The sequence below is a fragment of the Fundulus heteroclitus genome, chromosome 23, assembly GCF_011125445.2.
Source record: "Fundulus heteroclitus isolate FHET01 chromosome 23, MU-UCD_Fhet_4.1, whole genome shotgun sequence".
NCBI classification, from domain to species: Eukaryota; Metazoa; Chordata; class Actinopteri; order Cyprinodontiformes; family Fundulidae; genus Fundulus; species Fundulus heteroclitus.
In genome coordinates this window covers 9,384,252-9,401,625 of record NC_046383.1, presented here as the reverse complement: position 1 = coordinate 9,401,625, position 17,374 = coordinate 9,384,252, and the positions used below count along the sequence as shown (strand labels likewise).

Below are 17,374 nucleotides of genomic sequence, written 5' to 3'. Positions count from 1 at the left end.
ATGGCAACACTGGGGTGATGTGCTCATATTTCCCACTTTCAGCAGCCACATTCAGGACCCCTTTAAACGTTTTCTTGGTAACCCAGAGGAATGGGACAATGTGTAAGGACACAAATGGACGGATAAGAATCTCAGCATTTTGAAAGGATAAAATCTGCCTAATTTTAGCAATGTCTCTAAGATGATAAAAGGCAGGCTTTGTCACCTCCTTCAAATGAGGCTCCAAAGTGAGCACAGGGTCAAACCACACTCCCAAATTCTTAATCTTATCCCTACATTTTATCATGTTGTCATCATTATTAAGATTTAAAGATGGGTGTAGCCGTTTCTGAGGTCAGATTAACATTAAATCTGTCTTATCTGTGTTAAGAAGCAGGAAGTTATTAGAGCACCAGCCCCTAATGGCTGATAGACAGGCCTCTAGTTTTGACAAGTGAGCACTGTTGTCAACAGTAAAAGGTACGTATAGCTGCAGATCATCCGCATACCGATGAAAGGTAACATTAAATGAATGCCAAAGTGTAGCAGGAAGAAGATAGAGAGAAAATAGCAGTGGACCAACCACAGATCCTTGAGGGACCGTGCCTCACAGCACAAGACACAGAGTATATTAATACTGAACAAATTGCACACTTTAAAATAAACTTTTTTTTCCCACCTGAATAAGAAATCCAAAAATAAGAAGCAAGTTGTAAAAATAATGATACTAGTCATTTAAAAGGTGCTTTTCAGGCTATACAAGGATACCTTACATAAGTAACATCAATGCAAATAAAACATAGTAGTGTAGGAATTCTAATTCTAAATACAGGAACTTTTTATATGATCAAAAACAAAATAATATAAAAGTGCGTATAAGATCAACAAATAGGATAGTTTATTTTTAATTATTTTCATTAATTTCTAATAATGCTTATAAATACCATAACCATACATAGAGGTCAATGAAAATTATAAAAAAAAATGAATAGTTTAACTAATAAATACAGTGCTGTGAAAAGTATTTGCTACATTACTGATTTCTCACGTTTTCACTTTTTTGTCAGACTTAAATTTTTTTATCAGACAAAAACAATAAGAGTAAATACATGATGTAAGACGGTTCGTCAAATAAAAATAAATAAATAAAAAAAGGGGTGGGGGGCTTCTTAAAAACAACCTGTCACTGTTTCCGATTCCCCCCTAAAGTGATTTTGACGGATCTCCTTCAGCCATAATAAAATGTTTAAAGACCGTTCCCTTCTCCCTTGTCATGTCCTGTATGATAGGTGAGCTGTTTTAGTCCTAAGACACTCATATTAACATGCCAAAATATACTTATAATAAAATATCCACGGTATTTGCATCAATAACGGTGATCATAGGTGGTTATTTATGCAAGAGCAGCAACTGGATGAGTTTAAATGGAAAACTTTCTCAAAGTGTTTCCGAATTGGTGAAAACAAATCCTCTTCGCAACAAATCATAATTTACCTCGGAAATGTCTCCAAAGTGAATTCACTTTAAAGCGCAGCCTTATTCTGAAAAGACGCTGAGTTTGAAGGCTTGCGCAGGCTTTTAATTTGTAAGGATCACAGGAAGTAGCGTCAGTTCGCCCTTTTTGTGTTTTGACAGCTGTGTCGCGGTCCGCGGACAACAGGTGGAACGCGCAGAGGCTCGAACACCTGAGCTGGAGTAAATACGCGATGACAGAAGAAGATCAACAATGGTAAAACTCTTTTTACCGCATTTCTCTTTTATTTTAGCTTCTTATTTGTTTCCAGACAAGGCGGCAGGCAGACCGCGGCGATCCTCGACCCTCACCGAAACGAATCATTTACCTTTTTATTGCGCGTTGTAGGCTGCGTAAATTTTACCCTGGGGATTTTAAGATTCTTGTCTCTGATTGCGTCTTTTTCTCAATTAGAATTAATTTCAAATAAGCTCGAGTGGTTGGCGTCAGCTTGAAATACGTCACATCTGACCTATTAGAGAGCAATAACAATAAAAAAAACAAGGCAAATAAAACGGGGTTGGGTGAAATGTAAATACATTTAAGATAAGTGTTTCTGCTCACATAATATACAAGATAATTAAATAAACAAGTATGTACCTATGTATACTTTGGCTTGTTAATATTGTTATCCTGTAATTATTGTCTTTTTAAACTGATATATTTTGTTGGCCTGCTACTATTTGTCTCATTTAAATCTATATAGTTGTATATCCTCATTGATATTGTTCTTTTTTTTTCTTAAACGTACAGCTGCTGGTTGGAGACAGACTTTATCTGTTTTGCCTTGCTGAATCTTTAGTTTTACTTCTCCTGTCCCTCGATTTCTGAAGTTCCCATCCTTCTTCCTTGTGTTGTTCCTGGTTTTCAGGGCCAAACACTGATTTATATATGTGTCTTATTATAGTTAGTAATAGTGGACTGTGTTGTCTACACTATGTGTTGGTTGTGGGAGTTGCTTAGAGCTGCCCACACAGCGCTTTGAATAATAATCCACTTGGATTCTTTTTTACATTTTGTCAATTTTGACACAGATGTCCGATCTGTTTTCTTGTCATAAGTCTGCAGAAAGTAACACACAATTGTGAAGTGGAAGGAGAATGTGTCTTGTATGTGTATTTTTCTGCTTCCACTCTGATATTCCTAAAGAAAATCAGCTGCCTTGAGAAGTCACCTGTACATGTGCCAAAAACCCGGCATTGCACCTCACCCTGAACACACCATCCACACGGTGAAACACGGTGTTGGCAGCAGCATCATGAAACCAGGGTGGAAGCTCACTTTACAGTAGCACAGTGACACTAAACATACAGCCAGAGGTAAAATAGGATGGTTAAGAACAAAGCATAGTCTTGTGGCTCAGTCAAAGTTCAAGCCCAAATCCAGGTGAGAACCTGTGGCAAGACTTTAACTTGCTATTCACAGACACTCTCTGTCTGATCTAAGCTGTGGATGTTCTGAAAAGAGGAGGGGACAAATAAAAAATAAAAATAAAATCAGTTTCAAGATGTGCAAAGCTGGTAGAGACTAACTTCAAAATCCTTGCAGCTGTTATAGCAGTAAATAGTGACTACACAGTTTTTTTTTTCCTTTATGCTTTTACTTCACAGTTATGCTCTACTTGAGCATTATGTGACTTAAAATCCCAATTAAAGCCACTGAGGTCTGTGGATTTTACCTGGATAGAAATGTGAAAACGTTCAAGGGATATGAATAATTTTGCAAGACATTGCAGTTTCATGTTGAGTCACAACAAATCTCACATTATTTTTGGGGAACATGTTATTATGATGAGTCCTGGCAGTTGTCATTATCCAGAAATGACAAGATGAGAAAGACGCAAAGAATTTCCACTTGTGACATAACAAACTAGCCTTAATCGCCTTGAGGAGGATTAACTAAACATTGAAGGGCCTTTTGGCGTTTTGAAAAGGATAGTTTTAATTTTATATGACTAGCTGTGAAACTATATATAAAATAAAAAAACACAAGATAATGGAAGTAAGACCTGAATTTTTTTTTAACATAACTGGCTCTTTATCTTCTATCCTGTAACATTTAAGCATATGCCTTATAAGTAGCCCAGGACAATGCGGCTGTTTGCAGAATTTCATTTGGACTTCCGTCCAATATTTCTCACCACAATAACTTATAGGGAGAAAATATAAAAAAAGTAGGAGGACATCTTCATTTCCATTCTGCAAATAAATTACTTTGAGTGTGGATTCTACAACTAATTGTGGACACATGGGGTTACTGGTGGAGCTGGTAGTAGCTCTGAATGAAGCTGTTTCCTTTCATCTGGGAAAAAGAAATCTTAGTTACTTTTTTGATGAACTAGACTGAAGCTGGTGAAAAACGTTTTAGGAGAAACAACTGTCACAGCTGGACAGAAAATAGGCGGGGGGGGGGGGGTTTCTTGGGGAATAACTTTAATTTCTGGGAATAAATGTATCATAGAAGGGAATATGAGATCAGAAACATCTGTTCACTATTGGATACATTGGACTCATCTTTACCAGGTCAGGCACAGCTATTTTCCATTATGTTCCATAATATTTCCCCTTCTTTTTTTATTATTATTCTGTATAATCTTAATTATTAGATCTTTTCCAAGCATTCCTTTTACATATTGTCCTCCTCCTGTCTGGGGAACTCATGGCAGAAGCTTCCCCGCACCTCCTTTGTTGTAATGACCACAGTTAAAGCCCATCTTCTACCAGCTGCCCAGCAAAAGCATTGCACCCACTTGTTCACACATTCCTTTAAACATCCACGCATTCGTGTGAAAACAGTGAGCAGAGCTGTGCAGCGTTGTAGTGCGTTTCTATTAAGGAGTTTGGCTCAAGGCAGCTTTTGTCTGGAATTGAGGAAGAAAGTCGAACAGCAGATTTCGCCAGAAGATCCCAAAAAATTTGAGTCTACAACTGAAGAGGAACTAAAGGGTGCAGATGAAACCTCAGCTGGCGAAGATATAAGTAAATTCCTTATAATGAGGTGGAAAGCTTTCCAGCTGATATTTAGCAGATGACTCCAGCCCTTGAGACACTCGTCTGTGGGGTACAGGAAGTTTGGAAATTATCTTGTCACTTCCAGTGAAGCTGCTCCAGCACAAAAGCGTTGACAGGAAAAATGTTTAAGCTGAGTATGCAAAGAAGATGCAATTATTGCCACAATTATTTTTAGCCCAGTCTCTCCTATGTGAATTCAACCAGCTAAGCAAGTTCAGCTGAAGAACACCAAGCATCTTGAAAAGAGAACGATGAGGTCTGAGTAAGTTTATGTGACATAAGAAATTTGATCTTGCTTTTTTTTTTTCATCCTGTATTTTTCAGCGGTAACCACTCCCCTGCATGCGATAGACTACAACACTTGATCACTATAGTAAATAAAGTCGTTCTCATTGTTTCAGTGTTGCTTTCCATTTAGAGTGTCACTCCGCCCTGCTGTGTTTCCTTCGTCGCTTATTTCTGATCTACGTCCGGTAGATTTTGATGACAGCTGGTGGCTCACCTCTGACACAGAAGGATTAGAGACGCCTCATCAGACGCCTCACCATCTAACCTCGCTCATCAGGACTCTAATTGCCTTCCCACTTTAGTCACGGTATTAGTCACTTCTTGTGTTCGAGTTATATCGAAACCAACAAACCTAAAGCACCATATTTGCTATTAGTGAACCGTTTCAAAAACAGTGATCTGGCTATAGATTAAGTTCCAACTTTAGAAACCTGGTCAGCATTGACAGTGCTCTGATGACGATTTTTATTACTGGAAGAGTAGGTTTCTGGCTCTTAAGGATGTTTGGGCTCTATGAATACAAGGATGAAGGTTTCCTTGTGTTCAAACCAGTTTGTGTTTGGCCTACACCTTTGGTTGCGTTCAGATGAGGAGGAAACACGTGGTAAGGCGATATGGTTTTGCAACATTCCTGCCAGACATGCAGATATGTTGAACAAGATTAGCTCTCTCTCTTTACTCCTTCCTCATTCCTTACCCATCCTGTCTGACTGCAGTGAACGCCTCACTTATGTCTGGCTTTGCTCAGGCTGCTACCGCATTCCAGTCAGCTCCCGAAGCTCAGCAATACATGGAATGATTGACTTTGTGCTGGCTTTATGATTTATTTTTCTTCAAACATCACAGCAAGATTTTGGAGGTTATTTAGTATTAGAGAAGAAAATATGATTATTTAATAATATTAAATGAATAAAGCAAAATCAGAACATGTGACCGTGCAGCTTTCAAGGCAATAGGTTAAAGGAGACACATTATGCTTTTCAGTTTTTCCTTTTCACATTGAAATCATTCAATTGTGGTCTATATAAAGTGCAACTGCAATTCCTTTGTCTTAATTCCTCGTTATTGTCGCTCCACAGCACAGGTGCATCTGAGAGCAACTGGTTTTGGTGCTGTCTCTTTAAATTCAAAGGAGTCAGTTCACACCCTGCCCCCCTCCAGGTCACAGAGCATTCCACTTTACCCCGTTCAGCCATTTTTGTAGTCTGCTGGGGGGGCAGTATAATGAATTGTGTGGGTTAATTAACCAAATAACAGAATATTTTCACTTATTCACTTGTAGCTTCAGCATCCTTTAGCTGGGTCTACAAAATCACTCAGAAAAATAAAATCAATCTGTCTGTCTGTCTGCATGCAAAGACCTTTATTAGATATTATTTTGGGACTATTACACCTTCAACGGAAGGCAAAACACATAGAAAGGAAGATAAAAGATGAGACAAGATGCTAAGAGGTAGAAAGGGTGACAAAAATAGAATAGAGGACAAAGAGTACAATATAACATTCTCAGAGTCTGTTTCTAGACCTGCAAAGAGATATATAAAAAGAACAGCTAAACCAACCGATAAAGTATTACAGGTACAAACAACCAATGCCTTGATACTATCACTGAAAAATAAGTAGTATCATTTAATACAAGATGTATAAAGTGACAGCTAAAGCTAATAATAGGGGTTTTCTGTATAGAAGTGAATCTGTAAGTATCTGTAGGTGTTTGCGAGAGTGTACTTGTGTATGTAAGGTTCATCCATGAAAAAAGTGCTCAATATTGGTCGTGAAAACATTTATTAATAGCTGGTACTCTGTGATTCTGAACATTGGCTGTAGGACATATTTTTCACCATGGATAAAAGAAAATACACAACTTTACAGCCCGTGCCTGTTTATCTCTGTTTAGAGATTAAAACGTAATTTATTAATATAGATTTATTTCCTTGCGCCAGTTGTAAAGCATCTGTAAAAATTTTAATTTAGCTTAGAAGTTATGCATAGGCGTTCTGCTTAGACATAATAGTATGCAGCTTTGGTGTGATACCTGTGGTTGTTGAAAATGTGCTTTTTTTTGTCCCACTGATTACACAAGCAGTCTCTTAAGCAGAGTTTTCTTTTAAATTCACATCTGCGACTCTGATGCTAAAGGCGTGCATCCGTCACAGGGGAAGCCTGTGACGGATGTACTTTTGGGATAACTTGGGAGCTGTGTTTGTCAAAATACATTCACTTTAGTTTTTCTTCATGTTTTATAAACAAAACTATCTTGAATCATTTATTTTTACTGACAGAAAATTAGGACTGACTTTAAATCTTCTTTTGTTTTCGTCCACCAGAAAATCCAGACAGTCGCTATGCAGTTGGAAGAGGATGCGATGTCCCACCAGGCTTTTGTTTCCTGTGAAAAGAAAACTTCAGTCACCTCAGTGCTCTGTCTTCATTGGCCCCTTTTAGTGTCCCGTACAGCTTTCCACCGTGTCGTCTGATTGGTCCTTCCGATCCCCGTGAGGACAGATCTGCCAATCGGTGCCGGATTTGGTGAGTGCAGCTTCCTCTCCTGAACAGCTGCTGCAGTCAGTCATCTTATTCAGCAGCAGGAGTGTGTGTGTGGCCACCCACTTCTCTCCCCCCCCCTCTATTTCCTCTACAAAATACCCATCCCACCCTCTTTTCCACTCCCATCCCCCGCTCCTTGCAGACTGAGTTTTTCCCCCCCTAACTCACACCCTGTGGTAAATACACACTCACACACTCCTGCCACATGAGGCCTGAGCAGCAGCCCGCTGTCTGTGAGTCACTGGAGAAAGTTACACTGCTGTGTTTGTGTTTTGCATGCAGCAGCAGCAGCAGCAGCAGCAGCAGCAGCAGCGGCGTCTCTCCTCTGCAGCTCATTCTGCCGGTCAGCATTCTGCGAACAACAGGGTAAAGAGGGGAGATCTCAGTTCCCCGCAGCTGGATCAGGATTTGGCAGAAGGTAATGACGGGCTCCTCACCTCTGAATGTTTAGAACGGTGACTGGTAAACAGCATGCTATGGTCAGGATGATTGTGGTGACGTCTGGTGACTGTTGGTACAGCTTCTGCACTCTGGATGCTTTTCTATTTCAATATTTGAGATTTGACTTTTTTTTTTGCCTTTTCTGATTTATACCTTACTGTATTTTTGTGATTTATAACTTACTGTTTTTTTTCTCATGAGCTATATTTCAAACTCTGTGGAAATTGTTTGTTCCCCACACTTGGATACTCAATATTTGAGTTAAGATAATATTTTTAAATGTACAACAACAGTATTGATTAAATCTAACAAAGTATTTGTTTGTTGCTCAGCTATATCCCAAATCAAGCAGTGCATGCTACCTTTGCTTTTTTAATGTGCACATGTTGCTTAACTGAGTTTGTGAAGCAAATCTACGAAGATTGTGACTTGAGAGAATCTAACACATTTTAATGTCCTAATAATGATTATTGTTTTGATCATTAAATGCGTTTAAGAGTGAACAAAAATCTCCAATAGCAGCAAACTGACTAAAAGTAGCCACTGAAGTTGCACATGTTTTATGTGATGTACTGTTAACCCATAAACTTTTAATTGTAAATGTTGATTGAATAATCCATATGCTTCATAATACCAAGAGTGAATGGTTTTTAAAACCCGATTTGCACCATTGTTGCACTTTGCAATATGCAGAAGGGATTTAGGGACCTAAAAGTTGGTGAGCCTCAGGGCGTCTTTTTCTGCTATCATTGCCTAAACTCTGTTAAACGTGGCGCATATGTTGCCTATGTTATGAGCTGATAAGCCTTTTTCCTAATATATTCCTGGTATAAACTATTTGATTTAATTTGCATCGTTGTGATTATTTTAACAGTCAAATTAGATACAAAAGTTGGATGCTTGAATTATACTGTTATTTGGGAAGGAGCTTGTTATTACAGGATCAGTTAAAACGATTCAGATTCTCTGTGAAGTAATGGCAGAACTTCGTGTTTAGTTCAGGTAGTCTGAGCGAACAAAACCACAGATAATCCAGCTAAACCACATAATAGCCGTGCTGTGATGGCGGAGGCAGCATTTATCAGCCTGTAAGCAGCTCGTCAGCCTCCTGGTGGCACAACAAGTGGTGCTTAAGCTAAGGGTATCCATGACAATACCTCCCCACTGTCTGCATGTTTGTGGCAAGTAAGCAGTAAACAATGACCTGCTATGTGCTGCCGTCTGCCGGTTTATTCACTTAGAAGTGTCTGTTACCAATTTGTTATCCATAGAAGTCGTGATGGTGTTAAGAATAGATTAAATAATTGTTCCATTCTCGCAAATGTTGGTGTGTTGTAATCCTGCAGATATCTTTCTAAAACACTTTTACCCTCTTAAAAATGAACTTTCTTCTAATTTTGTGAAACTTTTCTTTCTTTTCTCTTCTACTGGAAGCAGTAGCTGAATGATGGAAAGTGTATTTAATATCACAAACTACGTAGCTGTCTTAGTGATATGTTCAGTAGATGTGAAGCAGATGTTGTGATACCATGGTCTGTCGGTTTTGGAATATTTCTTGTCTCCAAAAATAATGAAGACCAAGCATACAGCTGTTTCATATTTTGTGTTAAATATGCTGCTTTTGATATGGGCTGCTGAGACAACACAGCTGTGAAACCACAGAAGAAATGCTGACAAAGAATGCGAGCCCAGTTTTTGCATCATAAGCTGTACTTTCATGTTATTTCCTGAGAAATAGTCAGCAATCTGCCCTTTTAGAGCATCAAGATCAACATTAACGTACAGCAATTTTAAGTCTTTATGTAAGACATCCTGGCCAACAAAATTACAAATTTTTAATTCAGACCTTTGAAAAGCCAAAAGCATGTGGTTTTAGAGGTGTTGTAGGAATCTTTATTCGTTATTTATTTTTACTTTTTAAGTCCAAACCCAATACTACATTGAAGTTAATAAATGCAGTGGCTTGTATATATTGTTGCTCCAAAACCCATGTTTAGATCTGAAGAAGCCGTTTGGATGTACTGTAAGGGGAAACATCGTCAAGAAACAAGACAAGAAGTGGAGTTGCCTTAGGCAGGCTTGAAAACCTAGTAGCTTTAAATTTCAATAAAAACAAAACATTTTTTCTGTACTTCCTGGTCTACATTGGGATTTTGTTCACTATCAAGTGACTTAATTCACTAATAAGTAATTTTCTAGATACTGCAGTCCTTCTCAAAGATTTTGTTCTTGACAGTGATTGTCTTAATATTCTGCTCCAACATAAGTTAATGAGGCAACAGGACACACACACTTTTGTGAATAATTGCTTACATCTATATCCCGCTCCTCCTCATCATTTACTTTTTTTCTGATAGGGGTTTTCTATTTTGGAAAATGATCCAAGCTCACTTTGTCAAAGTGTCAGTACACTCAACCATATGGTCACTGGAGTCTCAAACTGACTCAGGAGACTCTCTTATTATATTTTCATTACTCAGATAACAACGTGTAAAGGTTTTATGAGGATCTTTTCTTTTTAAGGATCATTAGGTACCAAGTAAATCATTTGATCTATTTTTAAATTGTTAAAAGCAGCAATAAAACATGTAATAAGTCACTCAAAACTGCATATAATTATTTATTTTTTTCCCTTGACAGTGATCTCCATCATGGAGGTTCCCAGTAGACTACCACCGTCCCCCGTCAAACTTCACAAATCGGCTTCATCTCCGTCTCCGCGTTTAGGAGCAATAAGGAGGAAAAAACCATTCGATGAAAATTTACAGGCAGGTGAAAATAACAAGAACAACGTTTTTGATGAAGAGGAGAAGACAGAAGATTCTGTGTTGACAAACTCACCGACGGATTCCTCAGAACTTGTTAATACAGGTCCTCCTCGAATAAGTATTAGACTTCCCTCGCAGGACAGTTCATCGGAGGAGAGTTATATATCAGAGGAGACGCTGACAGAGGAAGCCAAAAACAAGAATGAAGAGGAGGAAGCAGCAGCGCAGGAGAGGAAAGCTCAGAGACAGAGGATGGCTATAGAAGAGCTTGTCCAGTCAGAGAAGAGTTACCTCAGAATGCTGAAGATTTGCACTGTAAATATTAGGAACAGCCTGCAGAACCTCCAGGTAAGAATAAACTGCATGTTGCAATGTGTGTTACATGTTTGTAAAGAATTGTTGCTAAAGATACCCAGAAAATGTCTGGTAAACTTAGGTGGTCCAGATCTGGGACTGTTTAAACCAAAATCTTTTGGTTTAAACAGTCTTTTTTCTTTTCTTCCTGAAAGCTTAAAGCAAAAATCGATAATTTTAAATGCTAATAGGTGCAAAAAAATAATTAGAATCACGTAAATAATCAAGTACACAAAATAATGGCAATTTCAAATTAAACATATTGAGCAGCTTGCAGTTTAGAAGGCAAGAGGCACAAACACATACTATGTCTGCATAAAACCTTTTTTACTCCAAGATGTTGCTATAAGACATATTTTGTTACAGTTGCCTTTCAGGATTTATTTCTTGTCATGGCAAGTGTTTAATGTATAAGTCATCAGCAGAAAATTTAATTGTGTGGTTAAAATAAATTAACTTATAGCTCCTATAGAAATCTGGCTCTAATATTTGTCCTGTGGGATCCAATCACACTGGAAACGCACACAAGACAGATTAAGCCCAGCTTGCTTAAAGCCACCTTTGGCAGTGAATGCATTCCATCCTGTGGCCCATTGAATGAACTAACATCTTCTCTCATTTTCCATCGTGTAAAATGCATGATTGGACCTTTAATTTTAGGCCTATTTCTGATTGGCCGGTCCCTTCCAAGGGTAGAAAAAGTATTTTTACCAAACAACAGCACTTTTTAGAAGATTTTTTTATTTTTTTATTTGCAGTTTGGCATCAGACTGCGACATAAAACAGAGTCTGCCTTCCCAAAGGTATATAATGACATAGCTATATCTGTTGATGGTAGATGCCCTGTAGTCTTGGTGCTGCTGAACCTTTGATACTGTCAATCATTCTGTCCTTCTGTCTCGTTAAAGCCACATTAGTGTTCATGGTTCAACGCTTAAATAGTTCACATCCTGTCTGACAGACAGGCCTTTCACAGTTATGATGCATAATGTGACATCTCTCAGTGTTCCTCTGTCATGTGGGGTGCCACAGATTTCCATTCTTGGCCCCCTTCTTTTTTCTTTTGATCTACTGCCCCTCGGCACTACTTTGTTTTCCACTGTTATGCAAATGATCTTCAGATTTACTTGTCCTTTAAACCAAGAAACAGTCACATTCAACACCCCCTTTTTGATGGTATCTCTGCAGTAAAGCAGTACTTAAACCAACATTTCCTGTTTTTTAAATGAACAAAAGACCAAATACATTTTGTTCGTTGAGAATGCCACCTATGACGTCAGTGCTCTGACTTAAATTTAGTCACATGGTTAGAAATCCAAGAGTGATTTTAGAATTTTTTTTTTTCAAATTCAGATGATTCAGTAGTCAAATCAAGCTTTAAAACATTTTATCCCAGATTTCTAGTAATTATTTATTCTTTAAACTTTTATTTGTTTTATTAGTTTCTGGATGATTTTCCTGAAGCACTTTGGCTATCTAGTCGGCTTTTGAATGGGCTATATAAAGAAATAAATCAAATTAAATCAATGTTTTACCAGGTGTAAAAAAGGCGATTTAGCAAATTTATCTGAACTAGTCAATTTGTATGCTGTTACTCCTAGTTGAATTCATAAACTCCAATCACTCATCCCATGTGGAAATCAACAACAAATGACCCACTATCCAGCGATTTAGACTCTCCTTTTTATATTTTGGCCTGGAAATGATAGATCAGAATGATTACTTACTGAATTAAGGAACCCAGAAACATTTTTTGCTTAATGTAGCGAATAGATCATTAAACCAAAGTGGACTGGTCTTCAAATTGATTAAATTTTAATGCAGATTCACATTAGGAGATATGCCGTATTTTGACAATTTATGAAAGGCTGTTTATTATTACTTCCCACAACTGCTTTATTACCTCTTGTTTCCATAACTGCTTTATTACATCTTGATCAATTATTTTTTAACAGTGGAGCTGTCTCTAAATTTACTGTATCAGAGTACTAAGGGTCCTGCAGTCTTGTTGCAATTTGTTTTGTTCAAATGTTCAATACATTTGTTCAAATGTATTGAAATGGGAGGGCAATAGCTTGATTTTAAAATTTGCAAAATTGTAAAAAACTTTGTTTTGTAGTTTTGTTTGCTGAATCCTGCAGTTCTGCTGTAACTTTACAATTAGTTCAGCCTTTCAATTATGCTGAGGTGCTGCTTATTACTGCAAAACAGAAATGTATTAACCCTGTATTAATTGAATGCAGCCTTATAAAACGTAATATTAGGCTTTTATGCTGATGGATGAGCCTGAAAATGACGTCTGGAGAAACAGGGTAAAAGAGAAGGAACAGAAGAGGAAAATACCTTGCAGTGCTTGTTAATGTATAAAATTATCTGGTGGATTCTTTACTTTCATTGAAGATTTGTCTAATGGGAACAGAAATATGGGAGAAATTTGTGAGAAAGGTATTTCAACTAGAATGGACGAAAGATGGAAAGAGACAGGGCAGAGGCAGCAAAGAGAAGGAGAGCTGGAAAGAAAGCAGAACAGCCACATAAACACTGTCTTTGTACGGCAGATAAGGCTGATTGTTTTCTCCAGAAATATGCACATTCTTCTGTTTACCCCCAGTGTTTGTGCCCACGCTGCTTTCATTTGAATAAAATGGAGAGGGACAAACTGATTTTTCTTTCAGCTGCAACTAACAAACAGAAAAATCCCAGACTATTATATAGTGTCAGCCATGTTTATTGGCATCCCTGATAAGGACGTGTGAAAATCAACTCTTTTTCAAACATTCTGTGAAACATAATTTTTCTGCTCATATAGGATAATTTTTGCTTATTGTTGACTCATTCTCTTTAAAAAAATTTTACCATATTGTGATATCAGTTAAAAAAATAAAGAAAAAATAAAAGATTCAAGTTTTTGTAACATGACCTTAATGACCACGGTGAAAGACGTCATGCAGTCAGTGGAAAATGTTCATGACATCACGCTCACCAGATTAGGATTGTGCAATAATACAGTCTGAACAGTGAAGCATACAAGCTGTTCTTCCACACCTTCACGGTAGTCTACACTTGGAGTATTCATCTTGATAACAGCTAAAGAACAAAGTAGACAAACTAGTCTTCTGCAGACTCAACAGACGTTAAACAGAAATATAAGTGCTCATCTGGAGGAAAGAAAACCTCAACAAATACATGTTTTTACCTCCATCTGTTCTAGGCTCACTTTGGTTTTATTTGAAAGTGACAGTTAATATACTTTTGACAGAAGAAAGCCAAGGAAGGATTCATTGTTTTTATAACCTTTCTTAAATAAAAATCCGAGAAGTATGGGATGCATTTTATTGCCCTAAGAAGTCATTTAATTAGTAAATAAAGTTAATCTTTCTGTAATCTCTGTATGAGTACAGCTGTCTTAATGATCTCAGAGGATTGTTAGAGAACATTAGTGAAAAAACAGCATCATGAAGATGAAGGAACACAGCAGACAGATGGAGAAAGTTTAATGCTTGATTAGATTACAATACAATAACCCAAGCTTTGACCATCTCATGGAGCGCAGTTTGATCTGTCAGCCAAAAACAGATTTAGCTTAGTGATCCTGCAAAACTAAAAAGGCATGACCATCCACCTTAACCGTCAGGTTGGGCAGCGTAAGATCCAAAAAGGCCCAGCCACACAAATCTGGCTATTGTGAAAAAGCTTCATCAAGAAAGTCCTTGATGAATAAAACCCTGTTTGCAGTTTGAAACAAGCCGTGTGTGAGAGACAGCAACCGTGGAAGAAGGTCTTCTGGTCCCATGAGACGAAAATCAAACTTGTGGGCCAGCATCTTAAATGTTGTGTGTTGGAAAAAAACTAGCACATCACCCTGGGTGTTTTACTCCCACAGTGATTTTAAGGATCCTTTGGTTCAGCGGGGACAGGGAACCTGATTCTGCTGAGTTAATGCGAAGAGAGCAAAGTAGCACTGAAATGTATTCAGTTTGACCAGCTCTTATTGGGTCCGTTACATACAAGGCTATTCCATGTCGGTTTTGACATACGTCTCAGAATCAGTCGGTTTTTGAGATTTATCTTAAGGGGAAAATATTGTTGCCTCTATCAAAACGAAAGAAAGTTGTGATCCACAGTGCACAGTGTTTCTTACATCTGCAGAGAGAGAGTGGGAGAAGTCAATTAGCATTTTATGTGTTTGTAATCGCTTTCCATCTCATATGCACCAAAGCCTCCACCGCCCAACCTGGACAGCCTGTTTCTCTACATAGACGAGGTGATGGACGTGTCTAGCCGCCTCCTCGCCATGTTGGACCAGCAGCAGCTCAAGCCTGAAAACTCAGACTCTCTAGAATCCCTCTGTAAGTCATCCAAGTCCTTATTATCCTCCGTTAATCAATATTCAAACACGATTCTGTTCAGATTACAATCAGGCTCTTCTTCATTTTTATGAAGGTTTTGATTGCTAGATGAATTGTGTCACTAAATAAATATTTATACTTATTTGATACGGGGTTTTAAAGTTATTGTGAAATGCATTAAGCACAAAGTTATCTAACCGTGTCCGTTGGCTTTGTCTTTGCTCTCTTTGGTATTCTTGTATGTGAAGTATTGGTGTATTTATGCATCTTTTTCCCCCTGGCAGGTGTTTCATTCCTCAGCCTCTCCTCGGATATTGAAGCAGCATACAAAGAATACTTGTGGAACTACAACCAGATCTCGTCAGTGGAGAACAGCTACAAACAGAAAGAGGCCCTTTGGAATGAAATCGTTAAAATAGTAAAGTCCTCAGCGTGAGTTTTAGATGTTTTATTTCGCCGGCCATTGTGAAACCACCATGCAGTCGTTTTTGCTTGACTTCATAATTGTGTCATAAGTCATATAATTTTTCTTTGTTTTTTTCCCACCCCAGGCCTGAAGTCAATGCCACCTCTCTGAGTTTTTTCTTGGTGATGCCGGTTCAGCGGATTGCCCGGTATCCTCTCCTCCTTCAGACCATCCAGAAGCACACTGAGTCCTCTCACCCAGCGTACGCCCTCCTGGAGCAAACTGCTCACACGTCTGTTGCCATAAATTGTCGTATCAATGAGTACAAACGCTTTCGAGAAGTGGGTAAGAGCTTCTGCCACACAAGACATACAGTGCACTGCAAAATTATTCATTGCCCATAAAATTTTCACATTTTGTCACTTTACAACCACAAACTTCGGTGTATTTTATTGGGATTTTATGTGATACACCAACAAAAAGTAACAAATGTTAAGCCATTCTTTGCAAAATAGCTCAAGACAGTCCGGTGAGATTGGACAAAGACATTTTTGAACAATAATTCTTGCACAAATTTTAAATTGGATTCAGGTCCTAATTTTGACCGAGGCATTCTTACAAATGGTTTCATGGGTATGGTGTCATATAAAGCAGTGGCTCTTAGTGTCAGTCCTAGTGGATGCCATGCTTGTTTTAGATGTTTTTCCTGTCCCTAACACCTGAATCAAATAACCGCTTCATTACAAGCCCATTGGAGAATTGTTGAAATGCTGAGAAGGAAATGTTTCTAGCTTATACACAATTTATTGTCCATGACATAAAATCCCATCGCATACGCTGGAATTTGTAGTTGTTCAGTGACAAAATGCAAAGGTGTTCAAGGCGTATGGATACCATTGTAACGTACTGTAAATTGGAGAAAAAGTAGAGTGAAAAGTTAGTCTGGTTTAATTTAAAATGGTTATGAAGTAAACGTCGCATCTGAGATCTTGTTTCCAATATTTCGTAGCTGAAAAATACAAGAAGACGGAAAACCTGACTATTATCGACAAGATCAACAGGCTTAACACGCACAGCATTGCAAAGAAGACCGCCAGGTTCAGTCAGCACATCAAACACGAGACTGGAATGGCACCGAAGGTAGGAACCGACAAAGACGAATCACGGTCCTACATTATGTTTCAGAGAGAAGAGCCCAACCCACAAGGATGAATGGAGCAACAGAGTACTTTTTTTTTCAGAACAAATAGCCTCTGATCAGTAAAATACATCTCAGTGCTCACCTTATCACCTCAGTGGTTAATGATCCACAAGAAAAAGGCATGAGCTGACCTGCTGTTGAACCTACTTTACCGTGGTTTGCTGTTTTCCGGGGTATGCATTTTCATTTTCATTTACGTTTAGTAAATAAATAAACTTAATTTATATGGCCCCTGTTACAGGTCACAAACCACAAAGTGCTTAACAATAAAAGCAGGCATAAAAAAACTAAAACATAAAGAAAATATTTAACCCCATGCGTGTAACATACAGCCTAAAACAAGTTAGAAGTCAGTCTGCATGAATGCATTTTCAGCTGCTTTTTACAAGCATCATCAGAATTTATCTTAGCGCAAATACGGAGGCAATAGGTCTAAAGGATTTGTCTCCTCTGGTCTTACAATGGCTTCATGATTCCACTAACAACCTTTGACTGGAAGCTCTTACTGGTTGAGAAG

General features: G+C 38.1%; 1 protein-coding gene across 4 annotated transcripts in view; it reads left to right on the top strand.

Moving 5' to 3' along the window:
- Window positions 1-1,610: 1,610 nt before the first annotated feature.
- arhgef37 (Rho guanine nucleotide exchange factor (GEF) 37) overlaps window positions 1,611-17,374 on the top strand; it is a 36,224-nt gene continuing 20,460 nt past the window's right edge. The window contains exons 1-8 of one of the 4 annotated variants that reach the window (XM_036127302.1): window positions 1,611-1,708; window positions 7,119-7,320; window positions 7,633-7,756; window positions 10,420-10,895; window positions 15,121-15,250; window positions 15,535-15,682; window positions 15,802-16,001; window positions 16,666-16,796. In XM_036127302.1, the coding sequence (XP_035983195.1) occupies window positions 10,431-10,895; window positions 15,121-15,250; window positions 15,535-15,682; window positions 15,802-16,001; window positions 16,666-16,796 (1,074 nt within the window). In that variant the 5' untranslated portion in view covers window positions 1,611-1,708; window positions 7,119-7,320; window positions 7,633-7,756; window positions 10,420-10,430. Of the gene's footprint in view, window positions 1,709-7,118; window positions 7,321-7,623; window positions 7,757-10,419; window positions 10,896-15,120; window positions 15,251-15,534; window positions 15,683-15,801; window positions 16,002-16,665; window positions 16,797-17,374 lie in introns of all 4 variants that reach the window. The other 3 variants (XM_036127303.1, XM_036127304.1, XM_021316047.2) reach the window with 3 other exon arrangements.